The sequence below is a fragment of the Rhinolophus sinicus genome, chromosome 1, assembly GCF_057876585.1.
Source record: "Rhinolophus sinicus isolate RSI-liver-muscle chromosome 1, RSI-T2T, whole genome shotgun sequence".
NCBI lineage: Eukaryota > Metazoa > Chordata > Mammalia > Chiroptera > Rhinolophidae > Rhinolophus > Rhinolophus sinicus.
In genome coordinates, this window is record NC_142501.1 from 63,506,253 (window position 1) to 63,530,402 (window position 24,150).

The 24,150-nt window shown below is 35.3% G+C and overlaps 1 protein-coding gene and 1 long non-coding RNA gene across 4 annotated transcripts in view; one reads left to right on the forward strand and one right to left on the reverse strand.

The window, feature by feature from the left end:
• Window positions 1–23,421, forward strand: part of XPOT (exportin for tRNA) — a 133,692-nt gene extending 110,271 nt beyond the window's left edge. For both annotated transcript variants that reach the window (XM_074325460.2, XM_019732428.3), the window contains 19 exons: window positions 826–1,010; window positions 1,105–1,273; window positions 2,639–2,875; window positions 3,889–3,927; window positions 4,057–4,119; window positions 5,102–5,226; window positions 5,596–5,740; window positions 5,931–6,050; window positions 6,411–6,505; window positions 7,115–7,184; window positions 8,813–9,051; window positions 10,199–10,484; window positions 11,642–11,831; window positions 12,395–12,511; window positions 12,694–12,809; window positions 13,460–13,507; window positions 16,677–16,748; window positions 18,718–18,774; window positions 21,194–23,421. In XM_074325460.2, the coding sequence (XP_074181561.1) occupies window positions 826–1,010; window positions 1,105–1,273; window positions 2,639–2,875; window positions 3,889–3,927; window positions 4,057–4,119; window positions 5,102–5,226; window positions 5,596–5,740; window positions 5,931–6,050; window positions 6,411–6,505; window positions 7,115–7,184; window positions 8,813–9,051; window positions 10,199–10,484; window positions 11,642–11,831; window positions 12,395–12,511; window positions 12,694–12,809; window positions 13,460–13,507; window positions 16,677–16,748; window positions 18,718–18,774; window positions 21,194–21,220 (2,400 nt within the window). In that variant the 3' untranslated portion in view covers window positions 21,221–23,421. The remainder of the gene's footprint in view (window positions 1–825; window positions 1,011–1,104; window positions 1,274–2,638; window positions 2,876–3,888; window positions 3,928–4,056; window positions 4,120–5,101; window positions 5,227–5,595; window positions 5,741–5,930; window positions 6,051–6,410; window positions 6,506–7,114; window positions 7,185–8,812; window positions 9,052–10,198; window positions 10,485–11,641; window positions 11,832–12,394; window positions 12,512–12,693; window positions 12,810–13,459; window positions 13,508–16,676; window positions 16,749–18,717; window positions 18,775–21,193) is intronic.
• Window positions 6–24,107, reverse strand: LOC109447776 (uncharacterized). Of its 2 annotated transcripts, XR_012493925.2 has the most exons (5): window positions 23,969–24,107; window positions 19,204–19,302; window positions 15,890–15,931; window positions 15,455–15,582; window positions 6–404 (listed from the first exon to the last, which is right to left on the reverse strand). It is a non-coding gene; the product is annotated as an uncharacterized LOC109447776 (long non-coding RNA). The 2 variants fall into 2 exon arrangements; XR_012493924.2 differs by lacking the exon at window positions 6–404 and having other exon boundaries at window positions 15,245–15,582.
• Window positions 24,108–24,150: the final 43 nt, after the last annotated feature.

Genomic DNA, 24,150 nt, shown 5'->3' on the forward strand with positions numbered 1-24,150 from the left:
CAAGTCACCGCCCATTTTCAGGTTTCAATGTAGATTGTGTAGGGGACAGTGGGCACAAAATAAACAGCATAAGGCTTATTTTATTTTTGATAAGAACTTTCTAAGAATTACAGATTTACACAACATTTTGAATTTTGTTTTACGAAGGAACTTAAACTTGGGGTTTTTTTTCCCTTAGATATAGGCTGAAATTAGAATATTACTTTAGATTTTTTTTAACTAGATGAGCAGTTTCTCCAGTGAAATACACAAATTGATTTTCTCCTATCAATTTGTAGGGAAATTTGTCTGTCTTTACTACTGCTGTATCATAGAGTAAGGAGTCAGTGCTGGGTTCTTCTGGTTCTCAGTCACATAGCCCAGCCCATTATATTTCTTAATTGCCCGATCAAACCTTCTTGTTCCTAAAGAACACAATAGAAATAGCTTAATTAAAATGCGTGTAGTAATTTTAAGGTCAATATATAGCAAACATACTTATAAAAATTACTATGCTTTTAAGTTATTGCCATTCTCTAGTGGAAGTATCATGTTTGCCTAATGAGAAATAATATTTATCACGTGCTTAAGATTTCTAAGTAATGCTTATTTTTAGTTTGTGTTTAACAAGAAATTAAGTCTGGCACTGAGGGATAGAACGGAAAGAGGAAATAGAATCACGGGATATGGTTTTAGAGCAGATAAATAGGAAAACAATAGCAGGGAATGTGTTAAGTCTGGAAGTTGAGTGGTAAGGTAATTACTGTGTACAACTATTCAGATGTCAAACATTATCTTGTGAGGTAATCTTTGATTGTGTATGAGGTGTTTTGTTTTGTTTTGTAGGAGGCTCGTAGAAATACCCTAATAAAAGATACTATGAGGGAACAGTGCATTCCAAACTTGGTGGAATCATGGTACCAAATCCTACAAACTTATCAGTATACTAATTCAGAAGTGACATGTCAGTGCCTTGAAGTAGTTGGGGCTTATGTCTCTTGGATAGACTTATCCCTTATAGCCAATGATAGGTGAGTATACTTTTAAAATGTAAATCTGCAAAATACAGTATGTAAAACTCATGAATTTGAAAATATTATAACAATTATATTCCCCCATTGCCAGGTTTATAAATATGCTGCTAGGTCATATGTCAATAGAAGTTCTACGGGAAGAAGCATGTGACTGTTTATTTGAAATTGTAAATAAAGGAATGGATCCTGTTGATAAAATGAAACTAGTAGAATCTTTGTGTCAAGTATTACAGTCTGCTGGGTTTTTCAGCATTGACCAGGTCAGTAGATTTATATATAAAGGTTTGAAAATTGTTAGAACAAACTAACATAGGTAGTAATTTAAATATGCTTTCTTTTTCTTTTTTCTTTTTTTTTTAAATGTTGGAAACTCTCCTTGAGATTATAATAATGAAACACTATCCAGAAAATCATAATGTTATCTGTAGCATTTGCCTTAGACAATAGATTATATCAGTTCTTAAACCTGAAGATCTGGGATGGTTCCTGCAGTTGTGCATTTTTAACAAACCTCCGGGTGACGCTAACACTACTGGACCATGGAGCATCCCTTCAGTAGCAAGGGATGGTACTGTTTACTGACAGTGCATTTTGACCAAAATTAGACTCAATTACAAAGTTATATTTTCATCATACTTTTGAATCGTTACCCATTTGAGCTATTAGAATTAACCCCAACAGAGAAGGGCTCTGGATGTGCTAAATTAGTAATTGAGAAACAGAATTTGAAGGTTTTCATTTTGATTTTACCTGTGACAGATAAAGAATTACTAAGAAGTCTTTGTATTGCTGACATGTCAGTAATACTGCTCTAGTGTTTTCCTTGCCGACAGATGAATAGTAGTGTTTTTTAGTCCCTGGTAAAAAACCTAAAAATGGTGAAGGTAAAATCTCTTTCTATAGAAAAACATCATAAGGATAATGAATGAAAAAAAATGTAAGTTTTGGTTCTGGCTCTAACACTGACATGATCTTAGGCAGGTAATTGTAATAGCAGTATCTGTCTCTTCATAGCATCATTGAGGCTCAAATTAAACAGTATCAGAAAAGACTTGTAAATAGTTGCACATACAGTATTGTAATATGACAGCATTAACTTTATTAGAGCATATTTACTAAATTCAACAGTTTAGAGAAGAGGTTTTCAAACCGTACATTTCTATTTTTATATTTTTATAAAGTCGGCAGTATCTACAGGACTATGATCATTAAAAATAGTTGCTTTAAAGAGTACTAGTGGTTGGCAGCCAGTTAGCTCAGTTAGTTAGAGCACGGTGCTCGTTACACCAGGGTTGCTGGTTCGATCCCCACGTGGGCCCCTGTGAGCTGCGCCCTCCACAACTAGATTGAAACAACTACTTGACTTGGAGCTGATGGGTCCTGGAAAAACACACTTAAAATAAATTTTTAAAAAGTTAAAAAAAAAAAAATAGAGTACTAGTGGATGATAATAGTCGAAGAATTCAAACTCTAAAAATATCCCAGTCAGAATGGTAGAATTATTAAATAACGTTAATTTAAAATTGAATCCAATAATTGGCACTTGATTCATACTAAAGTTTAGCGTCTCCCTCTTACTCATAGGTAGGTGGTTTTAAATTGAGGCCTATTTCGATTTCTTTTAGGAAGAAGATGTTGACTTCCTGGCTAGATTTTCTAAACTGGTAAATGGAATGGGACAGTCATTGATAGTTAGCTGGACTAAATTAGTTAAGAATGGGGATATGAAGAATGCTCAAGAGGCACTACAAGCTATCGAAACAAAAGTGGCGCTGATGTTGCAGCTGCTGATTCATGAGGATGATGACATCTCTTCTAACATTATTGGATTTTGTTATGATTATCTTCATATTTTGAAACAGGTGAGCCCGTTTTAATCTTTTTGTCCAGTAGATAATATAGAAGAGCCATAGAGAATTGGAAAATAAGACGAAAAATGAAAATGAGAAAATAGCCATAATTCTACTACCTAACAATATTTACTGTTAAATATTAAAGTATTTCCTTTTTTTTTTCCTTTAAACTTTTTAGCCAGAAAACAGAAGTGACCAGGTTCTAACAAGCTTCAGAATTAGTTATAGGTTTAGGATTTCTTTTTCCATTTTTGAATCTGTGTTTATTTCTAAACACAGTAGAAATTTTGTTAAGCATGACATTATTTTAAGTACATGTACATCATTTCTTATAAACAATTTTTTACAATTAAAAATTTCCCTCTAGAGACTTGTTTCCAATAAGAACTTAAAATGTAGAAGGTATTAGTCTCCATATTTTGTAAAGGATACATGTATGCATGTATCCTTTTAAAGAATTAGTAACTTCTCATTATGACATTAAGTGAGAGAACCATTCCTATTTTATTTATATTCGATTTGTTGAATCAAGTCAATCGAGTCAAACTTAAAATAACTTTTTTCCAAACTGAGTTTAGCTTCTGTTTGTTATAAACACAACACATATCTGCATGCATACTTTAAGAAGTTTTAGGCAATGTGGAAAGGTATGAAGATCGTTAAAATCACTATTGGTAATCCCATTGTGTATCTATATCATAATAGATTCGTAGGCCTTTTTAACTTGTTTAAAAACAAGGTGATACCATACTTTACTCTGTCTATAACCTGCTTCTTGGCTGAATACATTGTAAGTATCTTTAAAAATCAAATTCATCTACATGTCTGTGTACATGTCAAGTTATTATCTAGAAGTGGAATTGCTAGATGTTAGGTACATGTTAGACATACTAAAAAGGGGCTGCCAAACTGCTTTCCAAAAAAGCTGTGTTCATGTTTTTAAAGATCTTGATTGGAAAAATGTTCTGCTAAGCAAGTATAACTTTAGGAAACCTAATAAATTATTGCTTACTTTTTAACAGCTTGCAGTGCTCTCAGATCAGCAAAAAGCTAATGTAGAGGTAATTGACTTCTTTTTGCTTCTTTTAAACCGGTAATAATATCTGTGTCTGCAGTCTGCCTTGAAAGATAGCTTAATTTCTAACTTTATGAAATTAAAGGAGATTGACAAACGATATTTTTAATTTTAGGCAATCATGTTGGCTGTGATGAAAAAATTGACTTATGATGAAGAATATAACTTTGAAAATGAGGTATGAATTTTGCATTAAGGAGAAAACAGCTTTAATTTTATTGTTGACTTTCATCAGATTAATATTTCAAGTTTTGATTATTTTAGAGTCCTTTATAACTGTTTTTAAAACGTTAGTCATATATATTGACCTAAACCTTAGGTAAAATTAATGGAACCCTCATAATCCTTAATTTTTCATATTTGGTCCCTTTTTAAAACACTTTGTAGCATCGAACTTCATGAAATATCATTGGTGATCATATCACTTTCTGTTTAATAAGAGTGATGAGTTGAGGCCTAGTTGGTATATCTATTGACAGATATTATTGGTGATCATACCGCACTTTGTATTTAATACGACTGACAAGTTGAGACCTGGTCAGTGGACCTGAGCTTATTAGTGTCTATGGGAGAGTGGGAATGAAGCATATAATTGTCTGGACTTGTTCTGGTTAAAAGTCTTGTCCAGGGTTGCCAGTGAGTCAGCTTTCCATCAAACACAAGGGTCATCAGGTGCTTTTTAGTAACTCAATCATGGCATATACTCTTTAGCTTTGTGCTAAACTGTCTCAGTCCTTACTTTGAGCATTCAAAAACTTTGGACTCTAAAAGGATAATGGTGATGATACCAACACACTGCATTTACAAAATGCCAGGCTCGTTACATATAACAGCTTCAATCATACAACATTATTACAGTTTTTACAGTGGACATAGAGATATAAGAATATAAATAAGGTGCTAAAGTTCTCACAAAGCCCAATGTGAACCCATTCTGGCTCTAGGCTTTCAAGGCTTGGGGCTGTGTTCAGAAATACTTATTTGTGAACAGGAGGGGAAAGGGTAGGGGAAAGGCTAAGCATAGTGAGTTTTCCTATGTAAATAAATATTGATGAAAAAATAATAGTATTAAATTTTTAAATGCAGAAAACTAATGACAACTCACCATTTACATGAGTTTTAAAGTCAAGTTTTTAAAACGAGAATTTTAAAATACATAGGGTGAAGATGAAGCCATGTTTGTAGAATATAGAAAACAACTGAAGTTACTGTTGGACAGGCTTGCTCAAGTTTCACCAGAGTTACTGCTGGCTTCTGTTCGCAGAGTTTTTAGTTCTACACTGCAGTAAGTGTTACTGTTTTTGTAACAGTTACCTCGTTTTTTTTTTCCTCCCTGATAATGGTCTACAATAAGTGATTCACATGACTTAAGAATCTATGTGACTTAGTAAGATCTTAATGTATATCTCTGAAACATGCATTTGTCCCCTTCTCTCCATCCTTGGAGATCTGCTTTTTGAAACATAAACAATAAAATAGATTACATCAGTTATTTCTACTTTTGTGATATAAATTATGTTGCCTGGCAAAATTAACAATTGCTATGACGTTTTAATAATTAAAGAGGGTTATGTTGATGTTTTTTTGTCCTGTGCATCACTAATTGTATAGAAAGTGTATATTCAGATCTCAGTGATATATTATACCTTGGTAGGAACTGGCAGACTACACGGTTTATGGAAGTTGAAGTAGCAATAAGATTGCTGTATATGTTGGCAGAAGCTCTTCCAGTATCTCATGGTGCTCACTTCTCAGGTGATGTTTCAAAAGCTAGTGCTTTGCAGGATATGATGCGAACTGTAAGTATACTGAAGATAATTTATTTTGAACATAATTTTCTGTTTTCACTATAAGCTAATGGGGAGTACCTTGTTAGAACTTAGTATCTGTTAATACTGGGGTATTTTGATAATTGCAATAAATAAGGATATAAATAAAGATTTTAAGGACATAAATAAATAAAGATTTCTTAACTTTTTCCTGCTCCAGTTGGTAACATCAGGAGTTAGTTCCTATCAGCATACATCTGTGACATTGGAGTTCTTTGAAACTGTTGTTAGATATGAAAAGTTTTTCACAGTTGAACCTCAACACATTCCATGTGTACTAGTAAGTATATATTTTACTCTTAATTTTTATTTTCCATGTATTTCAGCTAAAGAGCAGATAGTATTCTATCTTTCTATCTTTTGCAACTTTTCTCAGAGCCAAAAGTTCTCAAAAACTCTTGAACACACTGAAACTAACCCCTCCTCCATTTCTTTAAAATGAACCATTTCTGTCTAGTCACCTAAAACAAATCTGCCAGGGCCTATTTGTGTGTTATGTAGGATTACTTATTACTTACCTGGTTCCTGCCTTCTAGGAGCTAAGAAATAAAATTTGATGTGAATAAGAATGTATCATGACAGATCAATAAAGGTCTTATTTAAAAGTGCAGAAATAGTAAAAGTGTGTCTGTTTCTTTAGATGGCTTTCTTAGACCACAGGGGGCTGCGGCATTCTAGTGCAAAAGTGCGGAGCAGAACCGCTTACCTGTTTTCTAGATTTGTCAAATCTCTCAAGTAAGTACACAATTTTAGCTATTATGTTTCTTATTTTTAAGGTTATTAAATAAGACATGAATTATTTTCTAAGAGCCTTTGGTAGATTTGGTTCTTTCTGTTTTTTAAGGTATTTTAAGGTTTTTAAGATATTTTTTAAATCAAGTATTCCTTTTTTGTATCATGATGGTAATGTCTTCTTTTCCTTCTCATTATCCATTTACTTTTTTCATCATTAAAAAGTGATTTGTGTGCATACTTTTATATGAACACTAATCACTAATGACATTACATAATTACTTAACGGACAGTTTTATTGTTGTGGATCAGTAGTACATGGCTTCTTTGAAATTCTAAGAATATATTCCTTAGAAATACTTTTAGCCTAGTCTGTTTTGCATTGTATTGTTCTTTGCAAGTACCAGTTTTTGGTATGAAAACAACTCTTTCTTAGGTTTATAAGGTTGTAATATTTAAAAATCATCACTAGTCTTAATCCCATATGACTAGCTTAAAACTGAACTTTATTTTCAGTTCTGCCTTAAAGGGCGATTTGGTATTTTTAGCAACTTTTCAAGCACTGTTATTTATGTGATTTGTTGTGATTTTTTTCTTTTTGCCTTTATTCAGTAAACAAATGAATCCTTTCATTGAGGATATTCTAAATAGAATACAAGATTTATTAGAGCTTTCTCCACCTGTAAGTATCTGTTTTTCAAGCTACAAGTTTTCTCCAAATTTTGAGACCATGTAACACCTTTAGCCTTTGTTGCTAATGCCCATGTGGGCTTTGTTTCCAGTGTGGGGTGGTGTGTGTGCAAGTTAGTTCTGTTCACCAACTTCACAGATAAACAAAGCATAGTAATAGAAATAAAAAGGAATCAAGTGTTGACTGATAAAATTGGCAGTGTGAGATACAGTCTATTCTCTGTATACTGTTAAATGTTGGTAAAGTATTTTATGGAGAAGGAAAATTTCAATTTTCAAAGTGTTCTCTATTTAGTAAAACTATGATCATATTAGCCATTTTCGGTGACTGCTTCTATTAGACTGAAGTTTCTCTGTGGTTGATTTTTCAGGCCTGGGGTAAAAGTATTTAAATGCTGGTTGATCTGAATATTTTAGTGTCCATTTCACTAGAAAGATTTAATTTGAGACACTCTGCAAGCCCATTTTGACTGATAGATGTTTTTGTGTGAACGTTGACTCTTTTTTTTTTATCATTTTGATAAAAGTTATTACTAGAGCTGCCGCTTGAGCAGTGTTGAACAAAAAAAGAATATGTTTGTTCTTTTAAGTAAATAATAGTACTTAGGGTACAGAGGTTATGTACTTACATTGCATGAAAGGTTACTAGTGAATTATATGGTTAAATTATCTTTGCCTATATACTATAAAATCCTATATGTTAAAGTACTTACCTGGTTAATGCCAATTTTTCTTGTTCACAGTGACCTACTTTTTGAGTACTTTATACTTCCATAGCTATTTTATCTTTGTGTTCTCAACTCTTAGAGCAGTGATTAGTCCTAGTGGTACTTAATAAGTGTTTTAGTTACTTCTAAATCGGGACATTTCTTTAAGAGATGAGGAATTCTTTTATAATAAAACCATGACTAACTTAACTGTTCTTTAAGTCTAGGTTTTTATATAATTCCTTAACAGGGAGCTTTAGTGTTGGACCTAGAGGGGCCTCTGATGTTTTCTCCTTCCTCTTGGCCTGATTGAATAAATGTAAAAAAATTACAAAACTCATTAATAAAAATTGACCCATATGTGGGATGTTTGCCTGTGCTTGAATGAGATGTTTTTTTATTTGCAGTGTTATTTTCAAACATACTAAAGTAACAACTGGTGTGTGTGTGTGTGTGTGTGTGTGTGTGTGTGTGTGTGTATTGTATGGTTTTGTTGTTAGTCAACTCTTTTAGTTCTTATTACTCACTCTTAAACACTCTTTAAAATATTAACTTGTGTGGCCTTTGTACTAACCTTCAAAGCACCTTTATACAGCTTATTTTTAGTCTCCTAATAATCTTACAAATAAGAGTTTTACAAAAGAAAACAAGTTAGAAGGCCAGCTAATAATTATATGACCATTTTCAAAGTCTTATCCGGGATAGAATTAGATTCATGATCTTTTGATCTCTAATTCAGTTTTCTTTCCGTTATATGGTCCTGGGAGAAAATCTCTTTTTACAAGTACTCACTGTACTTTTTAATAATGAGTTGATGTGATAGATTATATCTCCTCTCCCTTTTGTACTAACTCTGCTTTAATGAGAGGAACTGAACGAAGAAAAGCTTCAGTGACACTAAATTTCATTTTAGGAGAATGGATACCAGTCTTTGTTGAGCAGCGATGATCAACTGTTTATTTACGAGACAGCTGGAGTGCTGATTGTTAATAGTGAATATCCAGCAGAACGGAAGCAAGCATTAATGAGGAATCTGCTGACTCCCCTAATGGAAAAGTTTAAAATTCTGTTAGAAAAATTGATGCTGGCACAAGACGAAGAAAGGCAGTCATCTCTAGCAGACTGTCTCAACCATGCTGTTGGATTTGCCAGGTGAGTATGATTGCAGTTAAAATTACAAAGAGTGTCTCTATATAAACAGAACCATTTATGTGATTGGATCTTTTAGAATTGGGCAGACATACCCTTATTTTGAAAACTGTTGTCCAGAGAATTGTCTAAACCTTTTTTTTCTAAATCTAGTGAATTACCATGTTTCCCCGAAAATAAGACCTGGCCGGACCATCAGCTCTAATGCGTCTTTTGGAGCAAAAATTAATATAAGACCCGGTCTTATTTTACTCTAATATAAGACCGGGTCTTATGTAATATAATATAAGACTGGGTCTTATATTAATTTTTGCTCCAAAAGACGCATTAGAGCTGATGGTCCCGCCAGGTCTTATTTTTGGGAGAAACATGGTAGTAGAAGATTTAGCTGAAGGAGGGAATAAATCGCATAACATTCTGCATTTATGCCTTGATAACTATCTAAATCCTTAAGTCCTCTGACTTCTTTGGTATAAGTTGATTGTGAATTTAAGGGGATTGGCTAAAGTGTTTATATATCAGTGACATATTGGAACATCTTGGATCAATCTTGATGCCTTAAAGAGAAGGCCCTGAGGCTGTTTTTTTAAGCTGTTGCATTGTGTCCTAGAGACCACCAAAGCTGGTGATTCTTTTTCTCTGACCCCTACTTTTCATTGGTAAAAAATAACAGCATGAACATTGCAATGATTGCTAACTAGAAGCTAGATAGAGAAATTGCTCTATAAAATACTTCAGTGCAAAAGCTAATATTAGGTTGTATAAATAATTTGATTCTAAAGACTGTTTTCTAAATGGGTAGTTTGCAGATCGTCTAGTAGGATACCGTAGTGATAATAAGTGGATTTTCTTCCCCTCTTCACTGCATACTTTGTCAATAGGATTTTAGTAAAACGTTTAGGTGGACTCACATTAGATGGATTATTTTAATAACTACATCTGATCAATTTAATTTGAGCCCTTTTTGGAATGGTAACTGGAAGCAATAGTTCACAAATAACCATATTAAGCTAAGACGGAAGTAATTGTGACATGGAAATTAAAGAATTGGCTTTATCAGTTTTGTAATTTGTTGTGCATCATTTTTGATTACTCCATAAAACTTTTAAAGAATGAAATTAAAAACAGTTGCCTGATTTTGCTTATGTAGTCGAACCAGCAAAGCTTTCAGCAACAAGCAGACTGTGAAACAATGTGGCTGTTCCGAAGTTTATCTGGACTGTTTGCAGACATTCTTGCCAGCCCTCAGTTGTCCCTTACAAAAGGATATTCTCAGAAGTGGAGTTCGCACTTTCCTGCATCGCATGATAATTTGCCTAGAGGAAGAGGTCCTTCCGTTCATCCCATCTGCCTCAGAGCACATGCTCAAAGATTGTGAAGCAAAAGACCTGCAGGAGTTCATTCCTCTTATCAACCAGATTACAGCTAAATTTAAGGTACCACACACCTCAGAGCATCTCCTGCCTTAACGAGCTTCTGCTGACAAAGATTAGATGTATTTATCTTTAGATAGATTTTGGCATTTACCCCCTTGGTTTGTCTTTTTTAAATATGAGTTACTTGAGTGCTTGGATATGTATTTTTATCATCCCTAATGTCTAGACTGCCTGACACATAGGACATGCTTAATAAAGGTTTTAATAAAAACAGACGTTCTCTGCTCTGTGCAGCAGCAGAAAACTATTAGTCTGTTAATAAAGCAAATAAAAACAGCACTGAGTACTAAATGTCTAAAGAGATAAATAAAAAGCATTGTATTTTGGGTGCCCACACAGGAGTTTGAAAGTAATTCAGTGTACAAAAGTCAGTTTTGCGTACAAGGAAATTTAAGTCACGTATAAGCTGGCTAATAAGAATGGCTAACACTTACATAGTGCTTTCTCTGTTAAAAATCTGTTCTAAGCATTTTCTTGTACCTTAATTCATTTGGTCCTTTTAACAACCCTAGGATATAAATGTTGTATTTTATAGATGAAGAAAGTGAGACACAGAGAAGTTAAGGAATTTGCCCAACAGCATATAAAGCCTGAGAGCCCGTCATACAAATTCGTTTATAATTTAGCAATAGTATTCATTTCTTGAGAATTTAAATTTGAAAATATTCTATGGCAGTATTTGATTATGAAATGTTTCTGACTCCCTATTATTTTAACCTGAATCGTAAACTATAGGAAATGAGTTGAACTTAATGATCTTGAGACTTTCAATAATATATATGCTATATAGGTTTTGTGTTAACATTGATATTTGCTAACTGAATTATGTAACTAAATGGAAACTCTGGAGAAAGGCTTTATGTAAAACGTGTTTTCTAAGTTTCATTTATTTTTTTAATTGAGGTATAATTGATACGAAATATTAGTTTCAGGTGTACAATATAATGATTCAGTGTTTGTATATATTGCAAAATGATCATAGTCTAGTTAACATCCATCACTGTACATAGTTACAGAATTTTTGTTTCTTGTGATGAGACCTTTTAAAATTTATTCTTCTTAGCAACTTTCAAATAGGCAATAGAGGATTATCACTAAATTTCATAATAACTTCCTTACTCATTTCTGAAGTAGTAATAGTTGTTTCTTATCTTCAGATACAGGTATCCCCATTTTTACAACAAATGTTCATGCCTCTGCTTCATGCAATTTTTGAAGTGTTGCTCCGACCAGCGGAAGAAAACGACCAGTCTGCCGCTTTAGAGAAGCAAATGTTGCGGAGGAGTTACTTTGCTTTCCTGCAAACAGTCACAGGCAGTGGAATGAGCGAAGTCATAGCAAGTCAAGGTGGAGATGCATGCCATCACTAAATTGTCTGCTTCAGTCCTTGTCACAGTTACACATCTGTATGAGCAAGAGCTGGTTGAAATAAACACTAACCTTTTGGAGTAGTTGTATGTTGGCCCCTAGAATGGCAGCTCGTTATTGTCAAGCTGGGAATTATGTTCATGTAGAGGACCTTACAATTCATTTGTATTCAGTTCCCTTTTCCCTAAGCCAGTTTCTTTAATCGGTTCTTGAGTAATATAAATAGCATGGTGGCTACATGCCAGAATTGACCTGACATTTGCGTCTTACTGACCAATTTGCCATTCTGAAATTAAAAATAAATGGGACTGTATAGATCAACAGAACATTTTGCAATATAGGAAATCCGGAGGGTAAGATAACAAAGGAATAATTATTTTTCAGTGTTTTATGCTTAAAATTGAGGAACCCAGTTAATAACAATTGAAGGATCTTATCAACTTTGTAAATGCTGTTGTTTCGTTACTTTATGTGTAATGAGAGCTTTAGGTTGCCTTTCTAGTTCTCTTAGAAATTAAACTCAAGTTTTTTGTTCTTTTCAGGTGCAGAGAATGTAGAACGAGTTCTGGTTACTGTTATTCAAGGAGCAGTCGAATATCCAGATCCAATTGCACAGAAAACATGTTTTATCATCCTCTCCAAGTTGGTAGAACTCTGGGGTAAGATGGTTTGTTTGTTTTTTAAACTTGTTTCCAACCTGTTTCCTAAGACTCTTAGATATGAAATGGAACCATAGCCCTAACATAGATAGGAGCTGGGAGTTGCTTTTCCCCAGTGATAAGTTAATTGACTTTCTTTTTATGTAAGATATATAAGATGAAAATTTGAATTCTCTTGACAGGCGGTAAAGATGGACCAGTGGGATTTGCTGATTTTGTTTATAAGCACATTGTCCCCGCATGTTTCCTAGCACCTTTAAAACAAACCTTTGACCTGGCAGATGCACAAACAGTATTGGTAAGCACCTAGCAATCTTTGTTTACCTTGTGTAGATCTCATGTGTTCCAACTCACAATTTTTTTAATGCCAGGTTGATTGGATTAGGTTTCATTGTTTTAAAAATTTTTTTAATAATTTCAAATTAGGATTCAAATTAGGATTATACCTTCTGAACTTTTGTGGATTCTTACTAAATCTTGATGCTAAAGTTGAATATATAAAATCCAGCTCCTACAACTTTAACAACCTAGACTCTTTCTAGGACCATGAAAGGGTACATGATACCAACATTCTTTGAAGTTTGGTTATTAGTTTCCTACTACTTTTCATTCTAAGTGCTTAATGGTTTTTTCCTAACTATTAAGAGTAACTTTCTCTTCATATGATAGTTTCCCCAAATCTCATCTTCAAAATACTTAATGTCAAGCAGTTGCCTTTGACTCACTTCCTCACAACCTAATAAAAGTTAGATTTCGTAATGACAATTCATTACATTAAAAGAGCATTATTGTTTTCCATTTTCTACCCAACCCACTTACTCCTTCCTCCATCTTTTCCTTCCTCCATCCCTTTGGAGGTTAATGGGCAGTGGCCAGGGAAATAAAGAGAAATTTGGATCAGTAATCAAGAATTGACTATATTAACATTCTTAAATTTGTTTTACACAGGCTTTATCCGAGTGTGCAGTGACACTGAAAACAATTCATCTCAAACGGGTAAGCTTTGTACTCTATGCACATTCATTTTTATCTCACATGTATATTTGTTATGGTTTTAATTGTGCTTGATTTCTCTTGTTCTTAAAGGCTGTATCTTTTATAAAAGTTAATTAACTTTAGTTCTGACTGTTTGGGATTTGAGGGAGTATCAGTATCCATTACTGTCCTTTACATTTTGCTTAACAAGAAGGTTAAAGTATCATGTTTTCGTTTGACAAACTGTGAAAAATCTTAACCAGAATTTAAAGTTCCAGATTTCACGATCTAGGAGGCTCTCCACAGCTACACTTCTCTTTAACTTCCTAGTATTAAAGTGGTTAGAGTACTTCAGATTTTTCACATTGTTTGTCAGACGAAAACATAACACTTTAACCTTGTTAAGAAAAATGTGAAGGGCAATAATGGATACTGATACTCCCTCATCTCAAACAGTTAGAACTGAAGTTAATTAACTTTTATAAAGGATACAGCTTTTAAGAACAATACAAATCAAGCACAGGGGAGCCATATAAAGATGAATAAAAAGTCCTCCGACATTTGTAGGGCTTACAATCAGGGAGACCAGTGCATAAGTAACTTAATGGGTTGGGTTAAGTAAGTGCTTTACGACAGACATAAACTAACTGGTATTAAGCGTAATATTGTGGGACTAAAGATGAACGAGCAGTTTTGCCTGTAAAGGCAATCTAAGAAAGACATTAGAAAGAGGTGGGGTGGGGGGTGTTGTTTGTTTGGGGTTTTTTGTTTTTTAAGATTTTATTGGGGGAAGGGGAACAGGACTTTACTGGGGAACAGTGTGTACTTCCAGGACTTTTTTCCAAGTCAAGTTGTTGTCCTTCCAGTCTTAGTTGTGGAGGGCGCAGCTCAGCTCCAGGTTGCCATTGTTAGTTGCAGGAGGTGCTGCCCACAGTCCCTTGCGGGACTCAAGGAATTGAACTGGCAGCCTTGTGGTTGAGAGCCCACTGGCCCATGTGGGAATCGAACGGGCAGCCTTTGGAGTTAGGAGCACAGAGCTCGAACCGCCTGGGCTACCGGGCCAGCCCGTTTGGGTTTTTTGATAGACCTTAAAACAAATGTAGATTCATTGGACTGACAAAAGGAGGAGCTGGCATTCTGGGCAAAGTTAGGCAGTATAAGAAGACATCAGACATTGCATGGTAGATTTGGTAGAAAATGGTGTTACCATGTTTAGCTGAAGTATGGAGGCAGAAGTAAGAGCTAAAAACTGAAATGGGACTGGGTGTGTTATATGTGAAAGTAAAATGGGTCTAGGTGTATTCTGTGTGAAAAGGTGGGAAGTCAGCAGGCAACAGGGTTGTAATTTAGGATAGCTAGGTGGGAAAAAGGTGTTCAGAGAGCAGTTTGGAATATAGACCCGAACCAGGTAGGACTAAAGACTGATTTTGGAGTCCTAAATGTGTAGTTAGTCAAGGTGAAGTTGTAGCAATGAATAAGGCTTTTTAAGACCAGGACAGAAAAAAACCTTGGCCAAAGCAAGAGTCAAAGGAAAGCTAGAAGTAGAACCAAAGGTATGAAAGCTAAGGGAAGAGTCACAGAGAGGAGGTGGTGGCATTACTGGGTGCTAGCGAGTCAAGGAGGATGAGGAATGACAAGAAACAGTAAGAATGGTATTTACAGTTCAGAATGGCATTTGTCTTGTCCTTAGAAGCTCTTATTTAGGCACACATAGCATTGAATCAAATAGAATATTATATTTGCAAATGTTTTGCTTCTATTTTTTCATTTATTCACTTGACTGTTTCTTGAGGTACAACTTTACTTTTCCCAATTAAGAAAAAAAACTACCTTTTTAAGTGATAACAGTGGGGTTATATGAGATGATGCAACACGTGGGCAGTATGTACAGGGAGAGTTGACTAAAGAAAAAGGTGAGAAGGAAAGTCAAAGGGATATGAGAAGCTTTCACAAACAATGAAATGTTACCTTCTTTTAATTGCGAACTGGCTTCCTTTGAAGGGTCATTGAATTGTAACCTAGGTCCATTGGGTAGAGGAGGAAACATAAATCCTTTGATTCCAGAGCAGTAGTATTAAACAGGAAATCAGGTGTTACTGCAGGGAGAAGCGTTTGAGAGATGGATCGATTTCATTTTGATAACTGCTACTTTCAGCTGGACCTGCTTGGAGTCATCAGTATATTAAAGCCTTTAAGTCAGATTCAGGTTTAAAAGTGAAATTGGGTGTTTATTGGTTGTTTTTTTTAAGTATTGGATTTATTAAAATTCCTTGAGGCCAAACACATTGCTCTAGGAAAACCATTTTCAAATTACATTCTAAGTTCGTTTGTTGTTGCTGAGAAGGGGTGGGGAGTTAGGAGTTAGTTTGTGGAATTCTTCTCTCTTCCCTCCACAAAACTTACCTCCAAAATGCCCCCAGAAAACTATTATTACAATTTCAGCACCTAGAAGAAGGCAATGAAGAGAAATGGTTGTACAAACCGGGTGACCTGCTTTTAGTACAGATTTAATCCACAACAGACTGGCCAAGTAGTCCTATCTTTCTGGGTCTTAGTTTCCTCACCTGGCTACTGAGTTTCTGTACCCTCGTTTGTAAATAGAAAAGGGGAAGTGTGCCTTTATTGATGGTATCTCCTAACATATCATTTTATACTGTCTTGCTTGTATTGTAGTTTCTAAAGATGGTAATTTCCCCGCCAGTGCCCGAAGGCTTCCCCTCATGCACCCACAGACACTCTTTAGTCCACCCAGTGGTCGATTGGACAGAGCACCGCTCTTCGCTGTCTCCTTGCAGTGTATGGAAGGCTCTGGCATTGAGACCTGCATTTAGAAGAATGTATTTTTTAATTTGTTTAATCTATAGTACTACATAACACTAAGTAATGCTAACATGTAGTAAATACTAAGTGCTATTCTAAAGGCTTGACATTTCTCAACTTCCAATCCTCACAATAGCACCACTTTTCAGATGGGGAAACTGAGGCTCACAGAAGTTAAGTAACTTGTCCAGGTTACCAGAAATTTGCCAGAACCAGGCTTCAAAACATAGCAGTCTGGCTCCAGAGTCTGTGTTCTTAATCATGATACCTTATTGTGTTTAAAGTTTACATGTGTGTTCTAGTTTCTTTCTAAACATTAGTAATGTCAAGGAAAAAAATAATTCAGTTCCAATCATCTTTTAATTTTCAGGGCCCAGAATGTGTTCAGTATCTTCAACAAGAATACCTTCCTTCCTTGCAAGTAGCTCCAGAGATAATTCAGGTAAGAGCTATCCTAGCAGGTTTTCCCCTTAATTTAATTAAAGAAATATAACTATGTAGTTCAATCTAAATTTTGATTCAAGAAAGTCATACTGCATTCAACTTGATGTTTTTCTGTGCATAGGATAGCAAGAGTCAAACTTCAGGGGTCTTTGAAATTGAACGGGAAAAATTGTATTTTTATGTTCACTAACCTTTAACTGAAATTTAATTTCCTGTTATTGTGTAGGTGACAAATCATAGTAGTATTTGCACTGCCTGTGACTTTGTCACCAATAGAAATCATGGGTATTTTGTTACCACATTAGTTGTTCCAGAGATCTCGAAGTACTGTTTAAACTCATCAGTATTTTTAAATTATGAGTTACGATAATGCCATTAGACTTTGTCATCCAAGTCAGTCTTCTTATTCTACCACATGTCAAAAATATTTTTTATAACCATAATTCATTATTAGTTTCCTTTGTAATCCCATGTATTAAAAATAATCCCATGTGTTAAAAATATTCTGAAAGGGGCCCAGTAGGCTCCCCCAAACTGCCAAAGGGGACCGTGGCACACAAACTTCTGTTGCAAGGGTTTGTGTCAGGTAGTTCATTTTATAGGTGCCAAGTTTAATGAGTAAATCGGAAACTATATTTTGATATAAGGGGCTGAAAAGCTATCTCATACTTTGGCACTATTACAGTCATTTTTTTAATGGCATTTAGTTATTTTCTTGGCATATAGTTATCCAGATTTCTTGTCCATTAGCACATAGATCTAATAAGGTATGAAAGTTTTGATTAAAACTAGAGTTAGAATCTTTTATGTAGGTTCTAAGAATTATTTCTTCATCAACAATAATTTATAATGCTGTTTCATAGGCACTGAAAAACTTGAATGAAAAACAGGATAGATCTCACATAAGAGTAATCATAAACTCATTTTTAATGAATTTATGGTCTCTTATATTGTGCCACACCATCTTCAACTTGAGAGATATTAATGAATTTTCTCAGTTACCACTTACACAAGCTAATATTTTATGAAAACAGTAAATTACTAATTATTCATGTGATCTTAATTTCTCATCAAAAATAGAAACATATCATTAGCTTTTGAATAGCTAATATTCTCCCAGATTGCTAAATGAAACACAGTTATATTTCCATCTAATAATTTAATTGTAAAGGATAAGGCTCCCCAGTTTTCCCTTTCGCACATACCTTCTAACAGGACGTTTTGCCAGAATTCTTTTATAGAGAATTTTTTCTTTTTCTTTTGGTCTGGCTTTGCCCAGTTACCTACTAGGTGAAAACAGCCATAGCGATGTAGTTTTTGTCCCAATCACCCTTCTTAGGCATCAGTCCACCTTGTCTAGGAGAGCCACGTTCTCAGAAGTGAAAGCAGCCTGTCTGACAAGTATTTACATCTGAGAACACCATATAACCTTCTTTGGTGAGGAACTGTTCCAGTTCATTTTGATAAGTTATAAATACTCTAGATTTGAAGCAACGCAAATGTCCATTGACAGATGAATGGATAGTAGAATGTGGTATATACACTCAATGGAATATTATTCAGCCTTAAAACAGGGAAATCCTGTCGTATGCTACAGGGTGAATCTTGTGGTCTTTATGCTAAATGAAATAAATAAGTCAGTCACAAAGGAGACAAATGCTGCATGTTCCACTTACATGAAGAATCCAAAGAAGTCATCATTTTAAAAACAGAGACTAGAGTGATGGTGACTGGGGAGGGGGAGGAAGGAGGATTGCAAGTGGGTATTTGCAAAATGAAAAATTCCAGAGATCTGTTTCACAACAGTTTACATATAATTAATACTCCTGTACTGTGCACATGCAAATGGTTAAGATGATCAATTTTATGTTTTTTATCACAATTTTAAAATAATGCTGTGGATTTGAATTACGATGAATGTAAATACAAATATATTCATTCTCTTCTCCTCCCCTCCTGGCCCCCAGGAGTTCTGTCAAGCGCTTCAGCAGCCTGATGCTAAAGTTTTTAAAAACTACTTAAAGGTAGGTATGTAGAAAACTTCCATATCTTCGTATAATTAGGTAATGTTTCCGAGCCAAGAGAGAATATATATTGTAGGATACTGTGTCATACTGTATGTAGTTTGACCAACCATTACTTATTTTGGGATCTCTTTGTTCTAAAACTTGCTTCTAAGAATCTGTATTTATAAGATGTTATACTTCACAGTCTTCTGTGAAATCCCTTTCAACTGAACTTCTATAAATGATCGTAGAAATAGAAAGTTAAGTACGAACAGTGAGTGTGTATGTGCCTGAGCATATTGGTATGAAAATGCCAGTTTTCTTTAGTTTTGTGATGTCATTAAATAGACACTAGAGCATTGGGAGAACAAGTAAAGTTTCAGAACACATGCCCATATTGAGTTGAAAGGAAGGAGCTAAAAATATAAAAACAGAAGTATGACTTACTTGGTTGTATCCTGCTTGAAATTTTTGAATTGTAAAATGTACAAAAAGTAGAGTCCTCAGATTTGGCCATGAGGGCTCTTTTTACATTCGCAAAAGTCACTGCATTTAAAAAAACAGAAAAAAAAAAAAAACAAGTTGGTAAGAAGCACCAAATGTTTATTTGGTGTTCATAATTACAGTTAAATCCATGAGATAGCACTATGGTGCTTTCACCTAAGTAGTCAGTCATTCAGTACTCTGTGACTGCTTTTTATGTAACAGGTACTATGCTAACTGCCGCAAATACCAATATGGGGTTTTCCCTGCCCACAAGGAGCTCGTGGTCTGGAAATAAGATTACAGTGTGACAGGATGAGGAACTGTTTTTTATTTTCATTTATTACCTTCATTCAACAAATCTGAGGGCAAAGCTAAATGTCTTGGTAGTAGGTAACTTAATGAGTGGCTACCTGGTTCTTTTGCCCAAGGCATTCAATAGGATTTGTAAGTCAAGGGGCTTTGCTGAGTAATTAAGTGTGCCATCCTTTGACTTGGATTCTGATCGTTTTCCTTGTCAGTTTTCCCCCAGTAGTACTGGTTTGTCAGCTTCAACTGACAAGAGTGTATGAGCCGAATGCTGAGCATTCTGTTTATCATCGGGAACCTTTCCACTCCAATTTCTCTATAAAAGCAAAATGCCTGTGGAGGTAACCTCCGCTAAATGACTGATGGGTTGAACTGGTTTAAAGGACTCAAAGAATCGTTACTCTCTATTAGAGGTCATCTGTAAGAGCAGATCTAGGTGCCTTGTAGTAGGCTTGTGCGCCAAACATTTTAATTTATCCAAACAGCACTATAAAGGTTTTCTCCCAATCCCAACTTCTGTTTAGTGATTACATTATGGCAATGATAACATTATGCTTCTGGTTGGAAAAAATGAAGTTCCTTCGTCTGTGGCTACTCTCTACATATCTGATTGATCCTCAGATCTTGCTGATTCTTCCTGTCACTCACTTGCTGTCCCTCCCTTTTGGTCTCTGGTGTAGGCTTGTTATCTCACTCATCTCCCTTCCCTTGTTCTAGCCAAGCAGACCTGTTTGAAAACATTGAACACTCCTCTGAAATTCATTCCCCTCCTTCATTATTTTTTTAAGCCTGTTGACTACAAACAAATTCATGTTTCTTAGTTTGGCATTCAGAGTGTTTTTCATATTCTGATCTCAGACTCCCTTTCTAGTTTCTCCTGTGGGAATGGTCTTTGCCATTCCTGGTGACCTTCAAAAATTGTACCTTATTAGCACCCCTGTTCCTTCATGAATTCTATCCATTCTTCTAGGCTTCCCTCAAGCATCTGCCTCCTCGGCTTTCTTTTGCTCATACAGTATCATTTTTTTCTCTCCACTTAGATTATTTGTTGTTAAATGAATGTCTGATCTACTAGTGCTAGGGATGCAATGATCAATATAGTTTTATCTTTAATGAGCTTACTGTCTACCATTTATGCCCTAACTGTGGAAGGTAGTATGTAATATTGGGCCAGTGCCTAGTGCAACCTCGAGCCTACTTGTTCGTAGTCTCAAATGTTAAATTGGAAGTACTTTTTAATAATCAAATAGTAAATTCCTTAAGGGATAAACACTGCTATCTGTAGCTTTGACTTGTTTGTTTCTTCCTCAGAATTTAATTTCTCAGTAATAACTTGGACAGTAATGCCACTCAGCAAACAGTTGTCAAGAGCATGTTTTCTTTTGACCACTTGAATCTCATAGCATTAGCAGCAATGCCGTATTTTCACTAGTTTCTCAACTGAGTCATGTCAACATAAGTTATCGAGTTGTCAGAAGAGGAAGTTCTTGTATCATGTGTGGATTTATGAAATATGTGAAATGTTTTAAATATCTATTAACTTTTATAAAAGAATGGCTAGCATTCAGTAACTTGGAATCATTCTTCAAATGAAAGGTGGTACCTTCGGACATCAGTACTAATTGCACTAATACTTTATTTGCAGGTGTTCTTCCAGAGAGCAAAGCCCTAAGGACTGGATCTCCCCGTGCCTACTTCATGATCAGGAATTCCAGTTAAAAAGAAGCAATTTTGTGTGCCATTCACACTGGTCTTTTTAACTTTGCTTTGAGCTTAATGCAGTACATGTATTGGAATTTTTCTGTAAAATGGATGTAATTTTCCCTACATACAGGTATGTAACAACAAGAGAAGTTGCTTGCATGCCAATTCAAATTGTTCTATGTAAAAATGCTGTTAAAAGGTACAGCAGAGTTATCCTAGTACCCTTTTTTGTTACTTGAAACTTTAAGTCCTTTATAAAAACCATAGCAAGAAACTACTTTTTTTTTAAATTGCTGAATATAAAATGTTTGAAAATTTCAATTTTCTTTTATGTGTTCAGACTCACAGTATGGGGGAATACAACAGGTCAAACCTAATTTTTTGTAGATAGCCCTTCCATTTCTGCAAACTGTTTCGATGCCAATATGTATGGTACAAAAGAGAATGGTTTCATAAATTAACTGATTTAAGAGTAGGTGCCGGTGTTACACATTTTTTATAAAAAAAAATAAATTTTACATAGTGAATCTACCACGTCTTTTTTGGAATTATTATAAATACTTTAACCTTATTTTCTCATCTCTCCCTGATTTCCCATTTAAAGGATTGCACATATAAGCTTACAGATGATTTATTTTATTTAATTATGCTCCTAAAAGGTTACATGCAACTTAGTTCTGTTAAAGAGAATCTTTTTAAAATGCACTAGAAGAAGCCTATGTGAATCTGTTGACAGAATTAAAAATCCAATTTTTTCCTACCTCTTTTATTGGATCTACCTAGGGCACAATATATTATATCTATGTGTTTATGATACTTATAAGTAGTCACTGCCTGTTACTGTTACCTTCCCCTTCTCCCATTTTTAGTCATGACTGTGCAAGAAAACAAGAGGAAAAATACTAGTATCAGTAGTAGTATTGGGAAATTAAGAAAGGAGGGAGAAAACTGAGTAGCAAAATTACTCTAATCATTTAAATTCTAAAAGTGAGTAAGGTTTTTTTTTTTTTTTTGGGTGGGGGGTGTTGTTTTGTTTTAACCTTTGGCCCATATGGTCCCTATGGTCTTCAGTATTCTATAAACTCCCTAAAATTGTATTCTAAATCAATGAAAGCTGAGTGCTTTGTTGATAAGTTTCCTATACTATGGAAGAGATAATGCACCTATTGCAATAGTACTCATTGTTCAAAGTATACTAGTGAGTAGCATAGCATAGTAGTTAAGAGCACAGGCTCCATCCAGATCCAGCGTAGGTGGGTTCAAATAATAGTTCTGCCAGTAACTGGTTTTAGAGCCTCGAGCAAGTTAAATAACTACTCCCTGCACAGCTTCCCCATCTACAGAATGGGAGAAATACTGGTAGCTACCTCATACTAAGAATTTAGTAAGTTAAACATGGAGAGCTTATTACAGTATCTACGCATGAAGGCTTGATACGGTTACTGTACTATTCCAAATATGTAAAGGTGACACCTCCTTTCACTTCTTCCTTTCCCTCTGGCGCTTTAAAGCCTTTCAAAAGATTCACATGTTCAGAGCTAATAGAAATCAAGACATGGAAATTAAGAGTCTGTAATAAAAATTAAACTTCATGTTATGTAATCATGTATAATTCTTCATGCCCTGAAATTGCCCAAAGCACTTTACTTAGTACCATAGCAATTACGAAACTGTTCCATCATGAATTATCATATTTGTATTCTACTTAGTTCCCAAAAGCAAGCAAATAATTGTCACAAGGGTGAATTTCACCTGTTAACCAGTGAAATAACATTGAGGCAAAAGACAGATTTGTGTGACTTGACTGTGGAAACACAAGGGTTTTATGATGCCTGGTTTAGTTCTGTGCCTAACAGTTTATTTAAATCCTAAAATAAATGCTAACACTATTTAATTCACAAGTAGCTTGACCCTAAGTTTTCAATGTGTATCAGTTATAATGTGGTAAATATGTGAATCAAGTACTTGGGCTCAGCTAATCACTTCTCCCATATAACTTGGAGCTGTGGGTTTTACTGTTCTAAGAAACTTTGACAGGTCCTCTTGGCATTAGATACGGGAGAACTGAAACTGGTTGGAATTGTAAGCAGTGAATAGTATTGTTTGTTGTTGGACTAATTCCGTCACTTAAACTGTTTAAAAGTCTAATAAAGTAACTTTCTTTGTAAAGATGCATACAGTGGGCTTTTGTTATCTCCATCGTGCGTGTAACAGAGGTAAAACAACAACAACAAAAAACATGTTTCAAGTTCAGTACTTGGCAGAGAGAGCTGGAACTGTAACCCCAGGTCTGTTCCATTTAAAAGCCTGTGCTCTTAACCACTCTGCCATGGTTTCCAATTTCATTGCCTGTTGCTGTACTCATTTGGGAAGACCTCTCCTTCCTCTCCCGCCCTCAGAAATTTAGCCCTGGATCGGCAGTACTCTGGACAGGGAACACCAGGGAACACGTAGCCCCCGAGATCTTGGCGGCATGAATATTGCTGTACCTGATGTTAGTCCTTAAGCTCTCCAATACTGCCATTTTCCAAAATACCGTTTAAAAAGAGGGAATTAAGTGAGTTTATTGACATTAAAACTTAAACGGCTCAATTATTCAGAGACGATATCCTGGCTCCACGGCAGCCAACGTGGTCTTTAAAACATACAAATCTATCCCTTTAGACTACGATATTCCCCAACGATAAACCCCTCACGCGTCCAGCGTCCTGCACACCTGTGATGTGAACGTTTGTAACCACGCGTTGCAGGTCTGTCTGTCCCACTATCGCCACACTCCGCACTCTGCCTTTGGCTCTCCGGGACGGGGCGGGGTTTGCAGTTGGAATCTGAATCTTTGCGCTCCTGCGCTTGGCTCCATGGCTTCACCCTCGGAAGCGGAGGGGTCAGGCAGAGGGT